The sequence below is a fragment of the Papaver somniferum genome, chromosome 10, assembly GCF_003573695.1.
Source record: "Papaver somniferum cultivar HN1 chromosome 10, ASM357369v1, whole genome shotgun sequence".
Lineage (NCBI taxonomy): Eukaryota > Viridiplantae > Streptophyta > Magnoliopsida > Ranunculales > Papaveraceae > Papaver > Papaver somniferum.
The window spans coordinates 67,166,093-67,191,914 of record NC_039367.1 but is presented as its reverse complement, the minus strand read 5'-3'; the positions used below and the strand labels follow the sequence as shown (position 1 = coordinate 67,191,914).

At 35.5% G+C, this 25,822-nt stretch overlaps 2 protein-coding genes, 1 long non-coding RNA gene and 1 other non-coding gene across 5 annotated transcripts; all 4 read left to right on the top strand.

Annotated features, from left to right (window-relative positions):
- The first annotated feature begins 1,416 nt into the window (after nt 1-1,416).
- On the top strand, nt 1,417-6,243 carry LOC113318063 (probable serine/threonine-protein kinase At1g54610). Its single transcript, XM_026566191.1, has 8 exons — nt 1,417-1,949; nt 2,985-3,269; nt 3,357-3,674; nt 3,954-4,181; nt 4,280-4,380; nt 4,711-4,825; nt 5,063-5,521; nt 5,694-6,243. The coding sequence occupies exons 1-8, from the start codon at nt 1,590-1,592 to the stop codon at nt 5,904-5,906; spliced, it is 2,079 nt and encodes a 692-aa protein (XP_026421976.1). The 5' UTR covers nt 1,417-1,589; the 3' UTR covers nt 5,907-6,243.
- Nucleotides 6,244-6,751: 508 nt separating this feature from the next.
- On the top strand, nt 6,752-7,472 carry LOC113315744 (endochitinase EP3-like). Its single transcript, XM_026564002.1, has 2 exons — nt 6,752-7,037; nt 7,129-7,472. The coding sequence occupies exons 1-2, from the start codon at nt 6,752-6,754 to the stop codon at nt 7,470-7,472; spliced, it is 630 nt and encodes a 209-aa protein (XP_026419787.1).
- Nucleotides 7,473-8,632: 1,160 nt separating this feature from the next.
- Nucleotides 8,633-13,299, top strand: LOC113317803. 2 transcript variants are annotated; one of them, XR_003344026.1, is made up of 9 exons: nt 8,639-8,796; nt 8,955-9,004; nt 9,134-9,184; nt 10,141-10,602; nt 10,807-10,848; nt 10,953-11,089; nt 11,198-11,265; nt 11,450-11,568; nt 13,023-13,299. It is a non-coding gene; the product is annotated as an uncharacterized LOC113317803 (long non-coding RNA). The 2 variants fall into 2 exon arrangements; XR_003344025.1 differs by having other exon boundaries at nt 8,633-8,763; nt 10,807-11,089.
- Nucleotides 13,300-14,895: 1,596 nt separating this feature from the next.
- TRNAE-UUC lies at nt 14,896-14,968 on the top strand. The gene has a single exon. It is a non-coding gene; the product is annotated as a tRNA-Glu (tRNA).
- Nucleotides 14,969-25,822: the final 10,854 nt, after the last annotated feature.

Sequence of the window (25,822 nt, the reverse complement as noted above, 5' to 3'; positions counted from 1 at the left end):
CGTTTGCATAGTATAGGGAAGTGTCGGGCCTCAAATAGAAGTCATCAACAAACTCTTCAACGGCCTGCATATGAAAGCAACAAATTATAATACAATAATCGGAGGTTATTAAATAAGTCAAACTTCCGAATATTCTATATTCGGAATCCTATCGGTTACCCAAAACACCCGATCTATGCAAATGAATGTACACAGTTTACTGAGTGAAAAAAATGATATAATCGGAGGTCATTAAATAAGTCAAACTTTCGAATACTTTATATTCGGAATCCTATCGGTTACCCAAAACACCCGATTTATGCAAATGAATGTACACAGTTTACTGAGTGCAAAAAATGATATAATCGGAAGCTAAAATATATAGTAAACCAGCCGAATATAAATAACCGGGAGATAACTTTAATCGATAAACATCCGATTTTCAAGTTTTCGGAAATTTTATTTTGAGGCCACTGTTATATTCGGCAGTCAAATAATGTTAAACTATTACCGATTGTAAAGGATAAGAATATTGAGTTTTGAAATTTTCCGAGGAATTCGTTTTTGGGGCCATTCGAAGGTAAATAACTCTACATAACTACCGAATGTAGATATTTTTGGAAAACCAGTTTGGGGTTTTTCTCATATTCGGCAGTAAACTAGTATCTTGGAACTACCGAATATACATATTTGGTACTCAATGTGTTATATTCGTAAGTTTAATCTAGAAATTATCTACCGAATCTGGGTAGTTCATGGCATTCAATGCATGCAATAATCGGTTTTTCTTGTTTACAAAAGCACACAAACCATGCAAATCGAGTATTTTAGTTTCTTAACACAATACCTGTGTTTTACATGCATCGTTAGCTTCAATATCATGCGATTCTCCATTTTCTTCCATGAAAGGGTCGTCTAGGTTTTCCTCTCCACAAAAGTTTGGATCATTCAACATATACCCCAAATCGTCTTCTCTAAACGGTCGTGAACCCTCAACATTTTGTTCTTCGTCATGATTCTCACCTTCTTCTTCATATCCATCCATTTTTGTAGTGAAAAAAAATGGTTTTTCCCTTTTTTCCTTCAACCTCTTCTCTATAACTCTAATAACTCACAAATGCAAAAGAAATCAAAAAATGAAACAAAAATCATTTTAATACTGCACCGACCACAATCGTAAGTCTGGGAAATATTTTGGCTTCCGATTGAAATCGGAGGATAACAATGTTATCATATCCTCCGAATATACAAGGATAATTTCGTCATTACGAATTACGCGAGATAAGGGCTGGCTACATTTTCCCTTTGGGTGACCTTTTTTGTTTTATTGTTGGTCCCTAAATCCTTTCGAGTGGCCCCTAAAGACGCGAGGCTTTTTTACTTAAAAAGTTAATTAAAAACGAATAAGAATTTACATTAAAAAAAAGGGGACAGTTTTTGTGTCTGATTTGGAAGTATGTCTGTCTGTTACTATCTCCATTCATGGTTCAGAAACCAACCTGGCTTTACTTAGAAGTAGATCCACAAACCCCTACAAAAAAAAAAAAAAAAAAAAAACCATCACAGAAATGTAAAAAATTCTAGGGTTTTTAATTTTCAGTTGCACAAAAATGGGTTGTTTTTGTGGGAAGGGGTATTCAATTGATGATAATAGAGATAGTTTTAGAGAGAGATTATCAAGTAAAGAAACATCAGATTTAAGTGTTTCTCAACTGAATTATAGTTTGAGGAAAGAACAGAATTTGAAGGGCAAAAATAATAATAGTTATGTGGGGAGTGACAAGTTGTTACAGAGGAATGAGGGAAAGTCTGGTTATAATCATCATCTTGTGATTGGCACCATTCCTATGAGAAGTATTGAAGGTGAACAAGTAGCAGCTGGTTGGCCTTCATGGCTTGCTTCCGTGGCTGGAGAAGCTATTAAGGGATGGGTACCCCGTCGTGCTGATTCGTTCCAGAAAATGGATAAAGTATGTTCTACTCTTTATTTGTTTTGGTTATCAACTTACAATTATTGTTATTTTGAATGGCACTTGGTTTCTCATGTCTTAGTGAAGATATTAGTGTGGATAATTGGAAAATTCAGATTTTTTAACTATCTATATCTTCGGGTTTTGAGCATCAACTTTGTGTAAATAAAGTATCCTCATTATTTGAGGTACAAGTTGGGGCATGGTGAATGCATGATTGTTTCACTGTTGTTAACTCACAATGTTAGCAACCATTTGCTTTATGTGTGCTCGACCAGTTAAGGAAACACGAGCACATTGTTTTATCACTTAATTTTGTGGGTTAAGAAGAGATGATCTAATGGTGAATGAACTGCATTAATCTAACTCGTGGAACCACTAGAAGTTGTAGTTACTAATTATAATTAGGGATTATCGCAGGCAACTAGCACACTTTCATGCATCCATGCCAATTAGCTTTATCCGGTCCTAGACAAAGGCCGAGACTGTTTCTTTTCTCCGTATGTGTGAGTACTGGCTTTTAATGGCTTCGATTATTCATTCCGTGGTAAATGATGGGCAACATTTACTCTTATGAAGTTGAAATTTTAGTCATTTGTCAGCTTGTTAAAACCTTTGGTTGTTGACTTTCCATCTTTTAGTTGAGATGGTGGATAAGAGCTCGGGTGTTACAGATGTAAACTCTGCCTCACTGGTTAGTTGTTATTGCATTTTTCAGACCACAAGTGATATTGCTGTTATTAATGACTTCCCCATAGTTACTTTTCGTCTTGCTCAACTGCTTTTCTTTGGTATGTTTCTAATTTGTAGGAAATAATATTAGGAGATGTGTTTTTAGTACACAAAACAAATTTCCACATTGATATGGTTAGTCAAGGCTTTTGCTGAGTCCAGTACTGGTTAGTAGTTGATTTGGGAGGTAGTCACAAATTGAATATGACTACAGGGTATCTCTGTTACCATAGTTTTTGTGTATGTGCCTTTTGTGCTGTTGGTGCATGTTATTTTGTGTGATGAGGTCTCGTTTTTTCGCAGATTGGCCAAGGAACATACAGTAGCGTTTACAGGGCTCGTGATCTTGACACCGGGAAAATTGTTGCTCTGAAAAAAGTACGGTTTGATCACCTGGATCCTGAAAGTGTTCGCTTTATGGCAAGGGAAATCTGTATTATTCGCAGGCTCGATCATCCGAATGTCATAAAACTAGAAGGCTTAGTAACGTCACGGATGTCCTGCAGCTTGTACCTTGTGTTTGAGTACATGGAGCATGATCTTTCTGGACTAGCTTCATTTCCTGGGTCCAAGTTCACAGAACCACAGGTAGTCATTACAACAGCCTGGCTTTATACTCTTTATATATTAATGTGGACTTCAAATTCTCAGTGCTTGACATTTAGTTTTTCGAAGGTTAAATGTTATGTACAACAATTATTACGAGGATTGGATCATTGTCATAGTCGTGGTGTCTTACATCGCGACATAAAGGGTTCCAATCTTCTTATTGACGATAATGGGTTCTTGAAGATCGCGGATTTTGGTTTGGCAAGTATTTTTAAACCACATCAAAGTCGGCCATTGACCAGCCGTGTTGTGACACTTTGGTACCGGCCTCCAGAGCTTTTACTCGGAGCCACTCATTATGGCATTGGAGTGGACTTATGGAGTACTGGGTGCATACTGGCAGAACTGTATGCTGGAAAACCCATCATGCCTGGAAGAACAGAGGTATCAAGTTTTTTGTTATTTGAAATTTTTTCTTACTGCACAATTGAGCTGTGGTTCCTACTGACCACAAAAAAAAAAAAAAAAGGCTCCCATCGAGCTGTGGTTGCAACTTACAAGCAAAACTTTGATTAAAGAAATGGTACAAAAAGAAAAATACCCGTAGATAATTAAACAATCATCTTATTCGATCCCGCTTTCGTGCAGTGTTCCATTTCCAGGAGGTCGCTTCTTAGGTTCTAATATTAATAATGATTTAGTTTGGTCCAATTTTTGACACAGGTGGAGCAGTTGCATAAGATTTTTAAGCTCTGTGGTTCACCATCCGAAGATTATTGGAGAAAGTCAAAATTGCCTCATGCAACCATTTTCAAACCCCAACAACCTTATACACGATGCTTTGTAGAAACTTTTAAGGACTTCCCACCAGTGGCTTTAAGGCTTATGGAGACGTTGCTTTCTGTAGATCCTGTAGATCGTGGAACTGCGGCCTCTGCTCTCAAAAGTGAGGTATGTTTTCTTAAGAAATGGAGCTTTATGTGATGAAAACATGTTCTTGATTCCACAAAAGTGGGATCTTGTTCTTTGACACACACTCTCTCTTCTAGTTCTTTGCAACAAAACCACTTGCTTGTGATCCTTCAACTTTACCCAAATATCCTCCTAGCAAAGAGTTTGATGCAAAGGTGCGGGTTGAAGAAGCTAGAAGGTGCATATTATTTATTTTTTCTTACATATTTTATGGGGTTATGCACTGTATTGTCTGACATTTCATCGTTCTGATATTATAAAGGTTCTATTCAACTGCAGTGGTTTCATGTAATGCACAGCATTTTTGGTACCAATGTCTGATATCAGATCATCTATCTAGTGTATAAAGAATCTATTCTGATATCAGATATGGCCTTGTAACTTGTAAGGTTCACACAGTTTGTTCATGCATTGACCTAATTCATAAATCCTTTTTCTTAGTATAAGATGTTCTACGTGGTTTATAATAGTTTGTTTTTTTGGAAGCTCATGAACTTAAAATCTCCAGGCTGAAAGCAGCAGGGGATAACGGAAGGAAATGTGACTTAGAACGGAAACTACAAGGGGAATGTAGGGCGATCCCAGCACCTGATGCCAATCCCGAGCTGGTGTTCTCAATTCAGGTTCTTGTCAGCTGTGAACAATTTTTTTTTCTATTATTCTTGCATAAAAAATGCGGAAGATCACACCAACTCGTATCACCAGCCGGAACAAAATTAGTTGCATTTCTAATATGTTTTACTCTAGCTTTGATTTGTTTGGATCTGCTAAACTTGTTCCCACCTCTCTCACTTTCTGACTTTTGACGTAGTATATACTCATATGACTTTAAACATGTTTGTTTTCTCTTGTTACTACAGAAAAGACAAGGTTATTTGAGTACTAAAAGTCGAAGCGAGAAATTTAATCCTCATCAGCAGGAGGTTGTTTCTGGTTTTCCTAGGGAACCACCTAGGCAATCACAAGCAGCTGAAGGTAAACGACAAGATCAACAAGGGATTTATAAAAAAGCTTCTCATTCAGGACCTTTAGTACATCAGACTGCATGGGCAAAGAAAAACCAGGATGAAGCTCCAAAGGTTTTGTCAGGGGCAAAAATATCTGCCCTGTCTGGCTTAGTAGCAGCCAAAAGGTCCGATGAACACATCCAGAAGTACGATTCTTCCAATTCGGAAGCTCTAAATCTGACACGGCAGTTTCAGAGGTTTTTTGGTGACGTCCCAGATGACACAATAAAGGAGGAAGAAAATCACGGCTTTGGCCTTCACGGTACTCATCAGAATGGATCTGGAATGAACACCAGGAAGGACCATGATTTGGTGAGTTATACGAAAATGAATTTTGTTAACACTTATCCTGAAAACTGAAGCATCTGATACTTGCATGGAAATGGCTGTGTGCTTATAGTTGTACTGCAAATACTTCTATGGTTAAGCTCTCAAACTTACCCATCTCATATAACTAATTGACCAATATATGTTGTTTTTGCAGGGTTATGGATTAAAAGGAAAAAAGATCCACTACTCTGGTCCACTACTGGTTCCTTCAGAAAATTCAGACCAGATATTAAAGATTCATGATCGCGAAATTCAAGAAGTTGTTCGAAGAGCAAGACTTGATAGAGCTAAGATAAAGAAATTTCAGGTTCAACCTGGGAATACAACTGCTCAAATATTTGCCTCTTCTCGTGGAGCTGCTGTATAAAGCCACCCTTAGGTAGATCCCATTGTGTATCTTCTGAAGAAGGCCGAGTGAGTAAAGCTTTGATAAAATTATGAAGACTGGTACGATTAGCCTGTCTCTCTTGAAAGAACATTATGGTTTCTTCTTGCAAATGTATATATAGCTTCTGCTACAAAGGAAAAGCTTGAAAGAGGATAAAAACATGTATAAATGGTTCTAGCCTCTGTTAATATAGCTCACTCTAGTGGTAGACTTGTTCGTAGACATCACATCTGTACTTGTAATAAATTGCTGATAATTTCAATTATATGGGAAGATATTCCATTTTGTCAATGCAAACAACATCATGCATGCAAAATTGATTGAAAAAGAACTTTACACACGTGATCTGGGAACTAAAAGATGTAGAAAAATCTTATCCAAGCTGTGAACGCTGTTCATAAGATTCTTTTCTGGGTATATTAATTTTATGTCAGAGGCGGAGAAAGCATGGCTGCTAATCGGAGAAACCAATAACTTGGACGGTACTAAATTCCATATAAGAAAAAGAAAAGGTGAAAAATGATTTATTTTATAGCAATCAGGGTGGCATAGCATTAGTGTTTTTGGGTATATAAAGGAATGCTAATAAAGTTTAATGTAAATTCTTGCCATAAAAATCTAATTACCATCTAAATAAAATAATTCTGCATTTATTACTGTATTTGTGTTCTTTCTTAATATTAACTTTTTTCCTGACAAAAGTTCTTATTTACCAAAAAGAGGAAGTCTTTCCTGTTGTTACCTCATGTAAAACGCATATAAGCCTACTCTCCCCAAACAGCTTTCATACCCTTCTCTGCTTTTCATACTCCATGTCGAAAAAAATGGTAGTCCTCAGCGTGATAAAACTTGTTGTGATGGTTGGAATTCTTATGGGTATCACATCAGAATTGGTCGGGGCTCAGTCGGTCGATAGTATGGTCACACCGGAATTTTTCGATCGGATAATTAGCCAGGCCGGTACAGGTTGTGCCGGGAAGAAATTTTACACACGGGATGCGTTTCTTGAAGCTGCTAAATCGTACCCTGATTTCGGTCATGCTGGGACTGTAACCAAATCAAAGCGTGAGATTGCCGCATTCTTTGCTCATGTAACTCATGGAACAGGACGTAAGTTGTCCAATCTTTTATTATTTGCTTCAGTCCGCAGTTCACAAAGTAAGTCGGATACTAAATTCTAATGCGTTGTTTTTTTTTACCGACTTTTGTTACATTGAAGAAATAGCTCGAGGAACCCACTGTCTAAATAGCACAAGCTATCCATGTGCTCCTGGCAAGAAATACTATGGACGAGGGCCTATTCAGCTTACATGGAATTACAATTATGGAGCGGCAGGCGAGAGCATTGGGTTTGACGGTTTAAACAATCCAGAGATCGTAGCAAGCGATGTTACCATCTCTTTCAAGACAGCCCTTTGGTTTTGGATGAATTATGTTCATTCCCCTATAACCTCAGATCTAGGTTTTGGTCGTACAATTCGAAGAATCAACGGGGGTGAATGTCATGGTAGAAACGAGGCAGTAGTTCGCCTCAGGGTGGGGTAACTCGGTGTGTCACCAGGGACAAATCTTACTTGCCAGGTATACATTATCCTACACTTAATATCAAAATCTACTATTGTTATCAGTACTTCTATGTGCGTTTTCATGTTAAAGTCGATTTGAAATGTTGGTATGGTTTTCTTTTATATAAAGCTAGCATATTTATTTTAACGTGGATTTAAGAGCTTCTCCAGTGGAATGTATGTGAAGATAAATGTCTAAATCTATCTAGGATAGACATTCATTTTTCCTAGAGTTCTTCTATAATCTCAACTTCTTAAATCAATATGAAGATGACATGATTTTAAATTTTGTTAGGCATCGTCAAAGTTAATGTCTAAAACTAGACATTCACCTTGATTTTGATAAAATACACCCTATTAGATCACTGTTATAAAAAAAAGGTGGTGTTTGACTCCTTAATCAAAGAGTCAATCAGTGGACATGATTTACCGAAAATTATCATCCGGCGGTTGGGATCATCCGCATCGAGTTTGACTTGGACGGCTGGCAATGATAGTTGTGTTTTACCAACATCAAACCAAGCCCGCACTTATTAAACTCTAAAGAGTTTTACCATATATACATCAGCTCTGAATTTTAGCATATAACTCTTCGTTTCCAAAACTCTGTCTATTGATTTCGAATAATTCTTCGTCTCCTTCACTGAATCTCAACAACAACAATTCCTGCCGAAGGTGTATCGTCTCTCTGAAGAATAGATATGAGAAGATAGATTAATTCTAGGCTTTGTTCTTTTAATCTTATTGAGAAACCTAGCCCTAATCTTTTTCGCCACCATCAACAATAATCGATCACTGCAATTCGACAGAATCCACAATTCACGCAGATTTTCTTTCCGTACTCTAATTTTGGATTCAATTCTTTTCAGATTAATAATTGACTCAGTTAATTGTTTATCTTCATCGACGATTCGTTATTTTACTTGATTTTGAATCCGATGAAAATTGGATATTTGGGTGATTTGTTTTTTGAAATTCTGAGTTACCGATGCCCCGTATTTAATTTTGTCTCTTCATATTGATTTCCAATTGATGTTGAATAACTCAGCGGTGGTCGATGTTTCATATAATTTTTAGCTTTTCTCCTGTTCTTAATTCTTCCATTTAATCTCACTGTATTATACTTTGGCATCAATTTATAGGTACTGTTATACTTTGGCTGTAGCAGCACCATGACAGCTTGATTTTGCTCGGTCTCCTTCTTCGGGCTCTTGAAGCATGGATTGTCTCGAGAAATTGGAATAGATTGGTGATGGTGAAGGCAAAAATGGGTGAGTCTAATTTTTTGGTGAAGGCAAACATGGGTAAGTCTAATATTTTTTTGTTAATTTTGTTATGAACTGACAAAGTGTTTAAATAAATGCCATAGCTTAACATTTAAATTTGCTTCTTTTGATTTAAAAATATCGGCCACTATATTGTGCTGCCCTTTTCTTCTCCATGATACATTCTTTGTCAGCAGATGCATGCACATGGCAGCAAAAGGGACAATCTTGGATGCACTTTGTGTTGGTTCGTATTAGTTATATTTCTATGATGATGTTAAAATTAAGAATGCCATCCATATCGATAAAAAAAGATATTAAGCGTTATTCTTGCGACAACATATGCTTCATCGTGCTTCTATTTTCTTATGTATAGGTTTCATCTGAAGCTGAGACAGAGTGTGTTGTATTGTGCAAAAGTGGCAAGGTATGCATTTTTTGAGGGATTTTAACTCAATGCTGTTAGTGTATGTTACTCACATTGCAGGTAGCTTAAGTAATCACTAAGGATTTATTGTCATGATGTGAGTCTCATTGGTTTGCAAATTATTGGTGGTTATAATTTGTCCTGATTTTTTTTTGTTAAGTCAATTAGCTCAATTGATTTGCCGCGATTGAAAATAGGTTTTCCCTTGAGGATTTAAAGAGCGGCAAAAGGGAACTACTGGTAGTTTGTTGGTGGTTTGGTTTGTAAGAGTAGTAAGATTAATATCTGCATTTGTACCAGCATTTGAAGATTAGGGAAGTACTGATCCAGTCACAAGTATTTTAGACATAAGGCTTCAGATTTTTGTGGCTAAATCTTTAGTTGACTTTGACACTTGATGGTCAAAACAGAATCTACAAATCTGATAGAATGTTGATAGAATGTTGTGTATTATGTTTTCAATCTAGGGCTACACCATATGATCCTCTTCTTAACTGGCCTTTTCGACATTATAGACGCCACTCACCAAGACTTCCCACAGCCAAATTGGGAATCCAAGTAGTGCAGCTTCTGATTTCACTTAATCGAAGGAGCATGATTAATATCTTCATACCTGCTGTAAACGATATGGCTTCAATGTTTACGCTATGTCGAAATAATGATACCCACTGAATATGCCCAATGTTCTCATCACTGAAGCTTGGAAAAATTATAATCAAATCATTGACTAGCAACACAGCTCATCATGTTTCATTTTGGAATTGTTGGTTGGACAATTATGAGAAGTGTCAACTAAGTCTGACAATGCGAAACATTTGTTGTTTAAGGATTGTAGGATACGACATCAACGTGATTTTGATATTTGCATGCCATAGTCTGTGTTTTTTAACGTGATCGTTGCTTCATGTAATCTTATGATTAAAATTTTGTGGCGGTTGTATTTCGCTATTTTTCAGGATATGAGAATATGGCCATCTAAGTGTGCTGATCTTTTGGTTTGGATTTGCTCTGGAGGACTTTTTGATCTAAAAAGGTGAGATATTCTCATGTAGTACCCATTTCTCCTTTCTATTAGTTTAACTCTGGCGGAGATACCATTTTGGTTTCATCTTGATAGAGACACTTAGAAAGAGACTTGAAAAGTTATCCCGATTAAATACTATAATTTGGCAATTGGTTGGTGTAGGATCACATATATATCTTTTGTACCTTCTGATTTGCAACCTAGATGAAAATAAATACGAATCATACTACACTCTAGCGATGACTAACTGAATGTCGCAACCTAGATGAAAATAAATACGAATCATACTACACTCCAGCGACAACTAATTGAATGTATTAGAGCAACAACATCGAAAAAGGGTCACTTGGAGCACTTACCTTCGTCATTACAAAGAAGTACTGCTGAGTGAGAGGTACGTTTGATCATTTAGTTAAGTGATACTTCGAAGAAATTAAAGTATCATCATCACTGTCTTGAAAAATCCATCCAGGAGATGCCTGAATGGTTGATTTGTTTTAGAAGGTTTCAACTTTGCTAGAAACAAATATATATGAAAGCATGTTCTTTTTATGTGTTCCGTTCCGGCGACACTTATACCCACTGCTCAATGATACAGATCTACATGATCAAAATGTGAGAATATGACGCAATTCCGGCGGTAATCTCTCATGCTACTGCCTTAGCATTTGCGACTAATTTTTGCTTATTTCTTTTACACTCTTTTTACCTGCTAATGTTTATGTGTCAGTATTTTCTATACAGACTAATACATCACATACACCATTGTATAAAACTCCAGTGGTTGCAATTTAATGAATCATAGAGATCTACATACTGGTGACCGGCCGGACTGCTAATCTTAATTTTATATTCGAGTTGAATGCTTTTGGACAAGACAGGTACGAATCTTATCTCTAGGAGACTGAGAAGCAGGCCTACGTGTGACATGTGATGTCCTCTTTGGTTTCCCTGTGAAGCTTAATCGAACGTACACTGACACCCAGCAGAATTTCCCTGGAAAGTCAAACAGAATCATGTGTTTCGCAGTTACACGCTTGAAGCACCTTGCAGTCAGGTTGGTGTTCGATTATGTTGCATAGTTAGTTTCATAGTTTCTCTTACTGCTTGAAAATTTCACTGGGTTCTTTTTCACTTTTCAGTTTGCTTGCTTGAGCATTTAAGCAGTGCTTTTTTGTGTTTTTGATATTGAAGTCTCTGTTTGCGAATCTTTGTACTGATTATCATGTGTTGGTTTTTAGTGCTCCAGCATTGTCTTTCAAGAGGGACAGCTAAATCAACTCTTCCAACTGTAGCAATTTTCAGTTTTGTTGGTTCTGTAGGGGGTCGGGAAGACTCAGATTTAATGTGGCTCTAAATGGTAACAATTTTCTTGGTCTTCTTAATTTTTCAGGATATTCTCATCCTATTATTGTAAAAATAATATTTCAGAATTATGTCTACCTAGGAAACCGTAGAAAGAATGAATAAGAAGAAAATATTGTATTTATCATTAGTGTCATTCGAAGCTTTCTTGATCTTTCAGAACACATCCATGACAGTGCATTCAGACATATTTCAGTCACTCGAGGTCACCTGTTATATATATTCCACCGACCAATAAAGTGAAGTAGATGTATAGTCTCAATGGTTTGGTACTTTGGTACTTTGTACTCATATTATATTTGTTATGACTATACTTTATGTGTTATTAAGATGGGTTTAAAGAAGCGTATAGCTCTGGTATATAGGGCTCTTGATTCCAATTCAATGAAGCAACATACTTCAATGCTTAGATTGTCTGTTGTTGTACAAGTGTCGACATAGTTGCTACTACTTGCATATCAAACAAAATGGACTGAGGAGTTTCGTAGGATACAATACTTCATTCATGTTTTTTGAGGTATGTGCATGAAGTTACCCAAGTGTCGACATAGTTGCTATATGTTATTGTACAAGTGTGCTTAGACAACCTGTTTGATTAAATGCCTTGAACCTTACAACCTTATTTTCCTGAAGTTTTTTGTGTTTGTATTTAAATTTTACAAAGATTTGAGGTATATTAACAACTTCAACTGACGTTGTTAAGCCAGAGTAGTAATCAGGAAGAGGAAACTGCCACTATTCTGGTTTACACATAATGATTTACAACTTACGAGCTTATGAACATAAAAGAATGAGAAAAAGAGTTTTCTGGCATACTATTGTTCCTTATATGAATGAAATGTGAAATTGAGTTAAATGATGGAGATGAAGCTTTGTTGGTCAATTTTCTAGGTTAGTCATGGGTTTCATCAATTCTTAAACAATATTAATGATTTTTATTTTTATCGTATACACATACGAGCTAACTAGATAACATGACTTTCAATATTATAATTTATGGCAAATGATCTTAGGTTTTTGGCTAATTTTTCTTGAGAGTATCTATAACACAAACATAACTTACAATATCTTTCAAGTAATGGTCGCATATAAAAAACCACGGTGCACATTATTAATCTCGGCATACAAATGTTGACACAATTTTTAATGGCAGAGCTTTGATATACAAGCACCAAAGGTTTATATGCTACTTATCTGATATTTTCTTCACTAATCATAATTATAGAATAACAAGAAAATTTGAGAAGGTACGAGAGTACTCCCTTGAATTAACATATTGAATCAATCAAGCATGTTCGTAGAGCTTTCCTGGGATAAACGGCTTAACGAAGAAGAGGCAAACACTTAATTTAAAAAAAAAAAAAAAGACTCCAAGTAAGGATTTTAAAAAATGATCATAATACTGATTTCGAGTAAAGTTATGTAATCTCGCTTTTATTGTTAATGTAGGATGTAGATAAAAAGGATGATACTGAAGACAAAGGTGGTCTTACAAATGAGCATAACTAATAATTATGAATGTGTAGCTGTTGGAGACGTTTCTCTCGGTCCTGTGATTATGAAAGCGATTCTAGACAACATGCTTCTGATAGTGATGAGCTCCTTACAGGGATGGGTGTGGTGTAAGCGATAGCAACAATAATTCAGGTTAAGATGTCACTACTATTCTGGAAACGACAGTTTTTCATCTAGCTAATTTTGTTTTTTATTTATCGATTTAGTTGTACTTTTCTCATGCACCGCTACAGCAATAACTTTTTGTAGATAATTTACGGAATAATTGATCACCATGTTTTTGTTTATGTCAGGATCCAAAATTCTCAGAATTGATGTAAGCTCATGTTAATGAACTTTAGCAAGATGGTGTAAGTTAGCAATCATACCTTTTCTGTTTTGCAATAATCTTTCGTTCATGCGTCCACTTCCACGAGATGCACTTAGACTCGAGGAGTTTAGCTGACTCCAATTTACGGTGTATCTTGCCTCTTAGTCAAGTACAATCATCCTCAATGTACATTGCTTGCAGCCCTCACTATTTGTGCAAGCTAAAAACTAGAGAAGATACTTCTATTTACATGAGAGAAGACACTTCTAATCTAAATATTAGTCAGTTCACTGTCGACATTCCAAACAGGTGGAAATGTGAATTCAGTATGCTCCAACCATGCATGGGACCTAAGAGTTTTGTGTATTTTTGAGGCCAAACATCCTGCAGTGTTAATACTTTAGGGTCTATTTTCGATGATATCAGTGGTCAGTGTATAGGTGTGACTATCTTGAGCATTGTTTTTCAAGGTGCCATCATCAAAAATTCCATAAATGCGATATAAATGCATGGGGAACTGTTTGATGTTAGTTCAGTGTTGTTTTTCTTTTACTATTTTTTAGGAGAAAATATTCTTCGCAGAAAACACTTATCGAGCAGAGACATGATGAGGCTTTCTGAGAAAAATATTTAACAAGGTTTTAATACTTTTTTCTCCTATACTCATTGTATGTATTACTCTTAAGTAGTAATCCAGCTTTCTGTTGACTGAAGTTTCTTATAAGGTTGTCTTCCCCTGTTCCTAGAGAAGAACCATGAACAAAAGATGGAGAGGAACCTTTTTTGTCAAATCATCCTATGTTGATAATGTCATCCTATGAGACAATGCCATTAATGTTCTTTGTCTGATAAACCCATATTCTTTGTTTTGGCCATCCATCGCTTTTATGTTTGCAGCAGAGTCTCATATTATAAGTATGACTCTTCTTTTTCTCATATCATAGATTAGGTGTATTCTGAAAAGTACACAACAACATCTTTAACAATGTTTTTAGATTTCAGATAAATCTTTTCAAATTTCAGATTAATCTTCTGAGGGTGAATGATGCTGCAATCTATGAGGTTAACACCCGAAACAGATGATTATGCAATGAGGTTTGTAGGACATTCCTCTGATCTAAATTTACAAGGACTTGCAATTTTCCAGGTATGTTGTGCTAAATAATTTTGTTACTAAAAATTTAAATGCTCCATTGATTTTAGTATTGGTAAACTTTTGCGTAGATTTAGTTGTCTTTTTCTATTTTTTTGGCTAAAACTGCGGATATTGAAACTTCAGGTGTTTAATTATTTTAAGCTGATTTAATAATTAAACTTCAGGTGTTTAATTATTTTTTATCTGTAAGCATATGTTGTTGGCTTCATCCTAATCTTTATTGATTTAATAGTTCCAAGACATTTGAAGTGCAACAAGTGTTGCACACTTGCACTATGGTCTTGATTGGGTATTACTTGATATTATATCCCAATATCCCATGTTTTTTGGAAATGGTATCTGCTGTCTTGGCTCAAATGGAAGAGCACATGGTTTTCAACCATGTAGTTGTGGGTTCGACTCCCATAGATGGCATTCTTACTTGGGTTGGTTGGGCAGGTTAACAGTGATTTCATTGTTTGGTCGGTTGGAGAAGATTTTCAGAAGGATTCTCTCTGATTATCTCTCGAAGGGTAAACCTTCAGGTGACTGCTAAAATTGTTTCAACGGGATAACAGAGGAACTGAAAGGATATCCTAGCTTTGTTTCAGCGAAAAAATAGTTTGATTTTTCAGTTGGGGATTTCTTAACTAAATAAATTATTTTTATCGTCTCTTTTTTCATTAGCATTGATTTGTTAATTCTGATGTTAGTTTAATTCTCAATTTTTGTCCTTTTTGGGGTTTCTTGGAGCGTTGCAGTATTGAGAATGTGATTTGTGCTGCATGAGTCATTAAGGATTTCCTTTATATACAAATATTGGACAAAGTCCATCCCTTCTGGAGGTAAGTCATAAGAATATATTGTGGAGTCACCTTGGTTGGTAGGTATCCTAAATGACTACTGAATTAGTTACCAATATCATGTAGCTTTTAATAAGCACTCGAAGTACAAATTTCAAATAAATGAGAATAGGAGGTAACTAGCTTGAGACCAGTTTTGGAGAAAAACGATGAAATTCCATGAGAAATTATTTATTACGAAATCCATATAAGAAACTAGATGACTATTCATGATTTCATATTTGATTATTTGGTTGTTTGTGATGCTTGGGTCGTTAGGTTTATCAGTCGATCAGTTTTTTCTTGAGGTTGTGGCGAAAGGAGTAATTTCTATACTCAGTTCACTTGGTGCAGGAAAGTATCCACCTGAGTTTGTTCTGGATATTCATTCGAACATAGTAAATATGGCTCAACCGTGGATTTCTGAAAGTTGATGCTAGCTGTGGTGAGTTTTGTCTAAATTAATTCCGAGGATGGTACCCAAGAAACCATGTGATTCGGGAAACTCCAGTGTTGGTATATGATTGCCAGCGTATTAGAGTCTCCGGTATTACGCCGTTCCATTATTGTTCAATGTAGCTGAGTAAAAGGTCCCTGAGATAAATCTGCTTATTTGGATCTATTCATATGTTGTTGCTTAATTTCAAACCGTATGGACTGTTTATATGATTGGTTCATCCACCTGGGCTTTTGGTCATCCGTTCTCTTGAAAATTTATGTTTGGTTTATTTAGATTAGACAAGTGCTAATTTTGAAGTTCTTTGGTTTTTTTACAACTCTTGCTTGGTGTAGAAAGAAGATCCAGCGATATTGCAGTTGTCTCTTTTTTTACTTGATATTGCATGCCTCAATTTCACCAGGCAATTACCATATAATAGGTAGCTGGTACCTAATCATACTGGGTTCTGAACCATCACCAGTGAATTTAAATGAGATTTGTGGAGGCTGATTCTGGAAGAAAACGAGTAGATGATCGGAGGAGTGAAGAGCGTAGATGCATTCCTCTTTTCGACTGGCTCATGTACATAGCTGCGTTATTTCTAACCTGCTCATCAATGACTAGATCTTTCATTAAATAGTTATTGCAAACTGCAGTCAACAAGTTCAAGACTAATCAACCAAATCCAAAAAATTATCATAATGGACGTGTCCCAATTATACCTTCTTCCCAATTGACAGCGTCCAATGTTACCCTCCTTCTCTCTTACAAGAGTCAAAAAAGTGTTGGGGGTCAAAAAAAGTGTTAGGCTTATTTCCTGGAAGTGTTAGGCTTATTTCATGTAATTTTTGTTTTTGTTTTTCAACCTCCACAAAACCACACTCCCTCCTGGCGTTAGTACGGAAAGCTTATTGAGTGAGATAAAAAGAAAAACCCGGAATTTTGTTTTTATTTTGTTTGATAAAAAAAAATCCGGAAAAAAGAGAGGGTAATATTACTATCCATGCTGACCAATTACGATAATTTTGTAATCAATTAATATGGGCTCTTACTTGAAAATTCGAGGAATGTAGTTGCCTGCCTATAGTACGTAAGGACGTAGTTGAATTATTTAAACAACTAGATTGGTATGGTCTCAATTGATATCCTAATTAATCGAATATATGTCATTAAAAATATAGCAACTCAAGCCACTTGCATTGAGTTGAAATCATAACCCAAAAGATTCATAGAAAAAAAATACATGTATGATGTATTGTACTATATATAGATTAACATGTTAACTCCATGTACTCGGGAATCCAAAAAATTATTAAAAAGAAATATATGTATTCTACTATATATATGGATTAGCATATTAACTCCATGGACACGAGATCACGACATAGAAAGGCACGGACTCTAGCCTTCCTTTCTACCAAGTTTGATGTACATGAATAATCCATGTACGTGTGTTTTTCCATTTTGTTTTGTTTATCGAGTGCAGATTTCTGTAGCACAAATATCACCAAAGAATGATTGGGCAGCGGAACATCGTGAATGAGAACACAAATAAAGACATCAGCCATGCGTACCAGAGAATGTGAGAAAGTATTTGAGTCAGTTGATAGTAAATATCAAGTGTCTGATGTTTAATTGGCGTTTGAAGTCTGATATGTTCTCAGGTTTTACTTTGTCTACTCTTTTATGTAACTGGAATGCAGTAATGCATACATCCTGTGTACCTGATCCGGTGGCCGTGGTGTTCCCGTTGCAGCTTTTCAATTCGATGGCAAGAAATGTGAAGGTGTGTGGGTGAAAAATAAAGGATTTTGGTAAAACGTGATTCCATGTTTATCGTTCCTGAATCTCTTGCTCCGATTTATGACTCATATGTGGCATATAGTTTAAAAAAAAATCATCGCCCATGTTCGCATTAAACAGTTGTTATATGGATGTCTTCAAATCTTAAGCCTAAATTTAAAAATTAATTCAAACACATATTCTCTGATTAATTTCACATAATATAACTTACAAAGCAACTTTTTCATGGATGACAATCTGTTTTGGACTATTTTTCGTGTGTTTATGGACGACATATTGGGAAATACATCTTAATATACATAATACTTATTTCAATATAAGTTCCAAAAGTTGTTGCTGAAAAACCTTTTTCTTACAATTTGTGGTTGCCCACTAATTAGCCCATGGGTGTTGGATTTAAAGTAACATACAATTCTGTTGTAATGATTGAATACCAAAGAGACGACAAAGTTCACGAATAATGGAACAAATTCACCAATTTATTTGTGTTAAACTTTTCAAAAAAAAAAACTGACTCAATTCTTTTTCAAACATTAGAAAATGTACCTTATAGGAATTGCAGGAAACGAAACTCCCTATTGAAGAAAAGTATAACTAAAGGTTAACCAAAGGTACATGATCATATGTTTTCGGAAGAAGTTGGATATCCAAGTTATCATCAGAATAATGATGGAATATATATAAATATAATAATTTGTAATTGATGTAAGACAAACCATACAAATGTTGTTCCTTCCAATCCAATATGTCATGAATATTTAACGTGGATGTTGTTCCATTTATTATCACATGTTGATGATTGTTACACATCCAATTATACTTGAGATGTGTCAAGCATTAACACAAGAATTGTACGATGTTTAAAAGAAAGATGGATGAGGAAATCTCGATCTTTGTTAGTCAATTTCATTATTCATAGGCGATGACTTATAAACTGACGAAGTATTTTGTGAGTCAATTAGTCAGTGATACTACATCAGGTATCCATGCTTGACTGTAGTTATATGCAAACAGAACTCTCACATAATATGTTTTATTATTTTTGCTTTTCTAAATGCTATATTTCCACATTTTCAGCTTAGTGGTTGTTTAGCTACTTTGATTAGTGCCTTGATACCACTATGTTTATTAAAAAGAGAACCATCAAGTGGTATGATGGTTCCCAAGCCTCCTTCCATAGGGGAGGTTGGGGATTGAACCCCTGTAATATCGTAATATCCTAGGCTAATGTGCCTATGTGTAGTTCTAGGGACCACTGTTCTATCTTATCAAAAAAATTAAGCCGAGTTATAATGTACATTGCAGGAAAAAGTTAACCATTTTGAGGGGCCATGGAACCAAAAAGATATTTTTTAAATGTATGGAAACATTTAGGGGGTAATGTACACAACGGAAATTCATCAGATAATTGACATGAGCTTCTTACTGGAGCCTTATGTGCATATATTTTGTTCCCAACTGCAATACACTTTCCTCTAAGGTTATGGTATGTAAAACTGCCATGACGATTTATTGCTTCTACGAGTAATTTCTACGTTTTTGTTTATTTGGGTACTGTCATTCGCTCATCCTTATCTATACTGAATATGTTAAACAACAGAAACTAACACCTAATCAATACAATAGGTACAAGCTCTTTATGAACTGAAGATGTCATACATAAGTCTTAGTACTGGAAAGATACCTTGATATATTCAAGGAATTCATTATACAATGCTATTGAAGTTCTGGAAATGGTAAATAATTACCCTCACAACTTAAAGGTTATGTCTGTATGATTATTATACTAGATGGTATAATTTGGTACTTCTATAATTTGCACGCCTTTTAAATTTCTTCTAAGATAACTTACTATGTGAGTAAGTATAATAATATGAATGTAACAAGCTAGCTGGATTAGTTCTAAGGAAACCATAATTCATAATCTAAACTTTTATTATTTGGGATGACTTTGATGTTCTTCTTTAGTCCTTAATTTAGAACGTCACTAGAATATGAAGATACTTAATTTTACAAGATCAAGAGTATATAAAGAGGGTTGAAAGATATATATTTTTTGTGCATTACCTTGGAAATCATTTGGACATGAAATTAAGGAACATAGGTCATTTGTCATTCAAGAGATGAGAGAGCTGCAGGTAAGGGGAGCACAGGACATAAAATATTTGGAATGAAAATAGAATTCAACTATACAAGTACGAAATCATTCTTTACAAAATGAAAAAAATAGACTCAGTTCATTTTCAAACATTACAAAATGTAACATATAGGGGTTGCAGGAAACGAGACTCTCTGTTAAAGCAAAAAAAAAGTATACAAAAGGTTAACCAAAGGTACATGATCATATGTTTTCGGAAGAAGTTGGATCTCCAACTTATCGTGGCATAAGGATGGAAAATATATAATAATTTTTAATTCATGTAAAACAAACCATACAGACGTTGTTCCTTCCAACCCAATATGTCATGAATATTTAATGTGGATGTTATTCTTTTCATTGTCACATATTGATGACCATTATACATCCAATTATACTTACGACGTTTCAAGTATTAACGCAAAATAAAAAGATGGATGATGGGATCTTGATCTCTGCAAAGATAACAGTCGGACCAAGGATAAATAATGGGTTTTATGTTTCGTTATATAGTTAGGGTTGTTGTGTAGGCCTAAAGTATGTAAACTAAAAGGATAGGTTGAGCCGGGGCCGTAAGGCCTCGGTGATACCTAGTATATCCAGTTTCTCTTTTCTATCCCGTTTATTTTCCTCAATAATAATAAAAAAAAAACAGTTAACCACCGTTAAGTTTTCAGCTTTCGGTGAATCGGGTCTAGTTAACTGAGTTGACTCGGCTATCAAATGTCTGAAATACCCCTTACTATATCAAATCGAGAATCACCAGTTTTTCCCCAAATGAAGAAAATCCTTCAATTTCACAATTGAATCATTAGTTCAAATTTAAATAAACATACATAAAATGAACCCATTTTTCAAACTAACAATTACAAATTTGATTAATCACTCATTTTTCAAATTTTAAGAGTGTCAGCTACATTAAGCACAAAAAAGCAAAAGTTTGTTGTCTCTGATTCGACAAGCTGATGCACCCAATGACTCTTTCCATATCGCCAGAAACAAATAACACCACACGTAAAAACTTAAACTCATAGAGGATATTACCCTTCAACGCTGTACATTGATTAATGTTAAGAATTACAGTGTCATTCTAGAGTACTCTACATATCTATGCATGTCTGTTTCATTACTCTAGGATATACTGTATATCACAGTATATATTAGTTTCCATGTATCTTTCATATTCTGTATTATACTTGTTTCCTTCTTTAGATTTATATCTCTTGTATAAGAGGAGAAATGCTCCATTGTAATATTTACACAATCAATATACATAACTCTTGGTTCCATGACTACTCTTGTCACGGCATCAGATCCACACAAGATCCAATCTTCCGTTGCAAACAACCAATAATCAGATTCCTTTGTCAAAACCAGAAATCCTGTATTTGATCTTTCCCACTGTGATATCTACTTGTTCATCATGTCTCGAGAAGACTATCAACCTATTACAACCAAGTAAGATGGAACCAACTATAATCAAAGGTCTTTCCTCACGAGAAGTTTTCTAGAAGGGAAATGCTTATGGAAGTATATAGATGGAACATAAGAATGTACTGCAACAACAACCTCAGAGAAAGCAGATAAATCTTCACCTAAAACCATTAACAATTTAAGAGAATGGGAAATTAACAATCATAAAATTCTTACATGGATTGGAAGCACTGTGATTACATCAATCAGCATGCATCTTACCAGTTTCGAGGTTGCCAAAGACGCGTGGGATTTTCTCTCCAAAAGGTACACTCAAATCAATTTCGCTCAACGTTATAAACTTGAACAAGATATTCGATCTTTGAAACAACAACATAACCGGACAATATCAGATTTTCATTATGAGATGTCTGTAATATGGAACCAGCTGGCATTAATGGAACCCAAATGGACTGTTGATGCTCAATTATGGGAAAAATATAGAGAAGAATCACGATTAGTTCAACTTCTCATGGATTTAAAAGATGAATTTGAATCTGTTATAGCATTCATTCTTCATCACACACCTCTTCCAAATGTAGAAGCTGCATTATCTGAACTTATATCTCAGTTGTATTTGCTGTACCTTCAAGATCAAACTACAATCTTCAGAAAAACCCATCAAATCGTGACATATCTCAAGTTCAATGTCACAACTACAAACAACTTGGACATATGGCCAGAAAATGTACTCAACCACCAGCTCAATCATCAACAACATTACAAATTATGTCTCTGCATCAATGTAACTACTGCAAAGAGTTTCGACATACAGTGAACAACTGCACATCACCAACTTCCATAAACATGCGTGAAAAGAGGAGAAATTTCAATGCAAATACACCAACTAGATTCATTGCAGCACCTATCACGTCTGAGATAGGAAAAAAACCTAAACCATCTCTAGATGATATCCAGGAGATGGTCAAACAAGTGTCAATCGGTAATAAACCCACAATAGCTTTTGCACTTGCAATTTCCACATGTATTTACTCAACTGGATGGTTTGTCGACTCAGGTGCTTCCAACCATATGACTTTTAATCCTTAGTTCTTTGAAAGTTTGCATCTAATAATAACTCCTAAAATTTATACTGCTGATGGGTCTGAATTAACTGCATGTCATATTGGATTGGTTAAATCTTCCAATAAATTTTGTATTCCTAATGTAGTTCTAGTTCCCAAGATTACCATGAATCTTATATATCTATTGGCCAACTGTGTGATCAAGGTTTTAAAATTTATTTTTTTCCTTCTGGTTGTATTATATAGGGTCCGAGGACGAAGAAGCTAGTTGGGATAAGCCGTAGAGTGGGTCGACTATACCTCCTAGAGATGCTCATTATTTCTCCACAATTCAAAAATCAAGTTGCTTCCGTTTCAGCCTCTACATCACCATCCACCACTTCTCCATTCATGTCTTGGCACTCTATGTTAGGTCACATTTCTTTTTCTCATTTTAGATACATGATTAATAAAGGTCTATTAGGGTCAACTCAACTAGATAAAGAACATTGTTGTATAAAATATGATTAATCAACCTAAAATCAAGTATGTCCTGATTATTAATAAAATAATGAAATGGAAACCCCTTTAATAGAACGTAAAATTTCCTATTTAAACACCTTCAACACTATAATGAGATAATTTTTACCCCTTTGTTTGATTGAGAAGATGAAACGAGACAAAAATAAGGGAGAATCCTATATAAAACTACTGGGTACCACTTTGGCCTATGCTGGAACTCAACCTTTGCCAAATGGAGTTGATAGGAGCCTAGGACTCCGACGTTGCAAAATTCCAATCACGAAAGTATTTCCAGTTATGATCTAATAAGGAATCCTTCTCACCTTTGCTAATTATTAGTTTAATTAGGGTTAACTATAATTGAGCAAAATTGCGTTATCCGTGGTGGCTTTGACCTTGCCAGATTCAATCAAATTCAATTAAGAAAGCATTTCCTATTATACCTAATTATGAATCCGCTTAAGTTAGGAATTATCGAGAATCAGGTTTAGGGAGCTCACTGTTAGCCATAAGAGTTAGTCAAACAAACCCAGGACTGGTTGATAGCCAGAATCATGGTTGGTTAATGAGCAGAGGCATGACTTCAACTGTTCAACCTAGAGAGAATCTCAGGCGCTCTTTGTCCAAGCTAAACACCCTTCTTTTTTAGAAAAAAAAATGTAAATTCCGAAGATTGAGTATCTGGTCAATTTTCGTCTGGATGAAGGTCAAACTTTGACCTTCCCAGATACTCGGTTTTCACCCACTAATATTTGCTAGGATACTAAATTATCCAACAAAGCATAGCTAAGAACCATAGTGGTTGATTTCCCCCCGAGCTCTCCATAGTGCATGCTCTAACAAAACTCTATTAAAAACAACCGTTTCGGAATTGATATCGGTTAGGATGAGCATGGGCTGGTATATATGGACCGGTTTTTGCTCATCCCCATCCAATCCAATATCCAATGGACGAATGGATTGGATGCTGATGATCCAATGGATAACTTTTATAATTAACATTTTAAACTGAAAAAAGTAAAACTAACAAAAATGACTGATCAAGGAATTAAAAAAAAAGACTATGACTTAAATTTGCGTCTCAAACTCAAACCCTAAAAGTTTGATATAAAAAAATAATGAAGACATAAATCGACTATATGGTGGATTATGTTAGGGTTCTAAACCAAAACAACTCTACAAGAACCCTAAATTAGAAGAACAAATAAAAGAATAAATAAAGAACTGAGTTTTGTATTAATTGATTGATTTTAAACCCTAGAACAAACTATGAATGTATATGGTTAACATAACTTGAACACTAAGAAAATACTAAATAAGGAAACGCATGCTAATTCCTAAAATAACTAATTGGTGTTGGTGTCCCAACATTCCCAACCCCTTGAGACAGAACTTTTCCTCAAGTTGAATCATAAGATTAAATGGATTCCTAAATATATCTAGCCAAAAAATAGAATCACATCTTGATATTCCCAGCCCCTTGAAATGCAACTTGTCCTTAAGTTGATGGTTATAACTCATTGCGGGAACAATATTAGACTCTGCATTTTCTAACCAAGGTGTCTTCCACAATCTTGACAAGCTTGACCAAATGCTCTGCAAGTACGAACTGGGCCCCACGAGTAAGATACTCGTAAAATATTCGATGTATGCCCTTCAAATGTTTTTAAGCATGCACCATTAGATATTTCCCATATCTTTATCGTCTTATCACCAGACGCTGTGATTACACATTGATCAGCTGGTGAAAATTCTACACACCAAATCCCCCTTTTGTGCCCTTTAAGCACTACCGCGGATACTAGATCAGGAAGTCTCCATACACAAGCAGTACGATCATGTGAACCACTACAAACAAGATTGTCATTTGCCGCGGATACATGTGTATCTTCCTCTTTCCGGGAACTAGTGATCCTCAAGAAGGATTGAGGATATAATTATAATTAAGGAAGGAATACTGATTTTAATGCAGTATTCTTAGATAAGGAACTATTCCTAAACAAGGTAATATTCTTAGATAAAGAAATATACCAAGAAAAGGAATATTTCCTAGACAAGGTAATATTTCTAGATAAGGAAATATATACTCAGAAAAGGAATTATTCCTAGATAAGGAATATTCCTAGAACAAGGTAATATTCCTAGAAAAGGAAATATACCTAGAAAATGAATTTCTCCTTGATAAGGAAATAAATTCCTAGAAGGTTTTGGGAAACCGTTAAAGCTATAAATAGAGATGTTTAGCTCATAGCTACGACAATCTAGAGAGTGTGGTTTTACCCCTAGAAAAAGAGGTTTAACACGCAGACCTAGTGAGAAGTTTGTGAGGCAATTGATTATTGCAAAAGCAAGCTTAGCAAACAGTTTAAGATTGATCCACTGTTTAGAGAGGTTGTGAGCGTAACAAAGAGAGAATTGTAATCATTTTCTTGTTCATAATCTAGAGAAGATATATTTCTTCGAATCACTACTTGTGTTATGTTTTCTAGTTTTCGTCTATTATTATTCTGAATTCCGCCTCTATAATAATAGTCACCAAGGTACAAAGATCAAAACGTATCAAGTTGGTATCAGAGCAAGGTTCGTTTCTTTTAGGGAAGATTCATGTGGTTTATGGTATTCACTAGATCTCTCTACAAACAACTTGGTGAGTTACTCGAAAAGCAAGAAGACATTAAAGGAACAAGAGGATCAAGGATGACGAAGTCAGATGATGATCCTAAGCAAAGCAAACCACAAACTATGGAAGAAAAGGTGGATGCGCTACAAACAAACACGGAGTCTTATGCACCCAAGCCGAAGACGAAGAAAAATAATACGTTTTCATCTGGTGTTTTTGAAGAAAAGAATGAAGAAGAAGAAGTAGAACCACTCGAACAAGATTGCGTTATGGAGCGAAGATTGACTAAGACAAGACGAAGAGATATGAAAGCTTTTCATATTAGACGTCAAGGTCCAGTTTCCAGTAAAGAGAGATGGTTCAGCAGGGTGAAAGGAACTGTTGAGTTCCCTAACCTCCAAATATAACTTTCACAGGAGTTCAAGTTCTTAAGGGGGGGGGGGGGGGGG

Excerpts from the sequence above, each read along its gene's own strand:
- LOC113315744 (XM_026564002.1), top strand. The coding sequence starts at position 6,752 with ATGGTAGTCCTCAGCGTGATAAAACTTGTTGTGATGGTTGGAATTCTT. Across the intron at positions 7,038-7,128 it reads TGTAACTCATGGAACAGGAC|ACTTTTGTTACATTGAAGAA; the intron begins GTAAGTTGTCCA and ends TTTTTTTTACCG.
- LOC113318063 (XM_026566191.1), top strand. The coding sequence starts at position 1,590 with ATGGGTTGTTTTTGTGGGAAGGGGTATTCAATTGATGATAATAGAGAT. Across the intron at positions 4,182-4,279 it reads CCTCTGCTCTCAAAAGTGAG|TTCTTTGCAACAAAACCACT; the intron begins GTATGTTTTCTT and ends TCTCTCTTCTAG. Across the intron at positions 5,522-5,693 it reads CCAGGAAGGACCATGATTTG|GGTTATGGATTAAAAGGAAA; the intron begins GTGAGTTATACG and ends TTGTTTTTGCAG.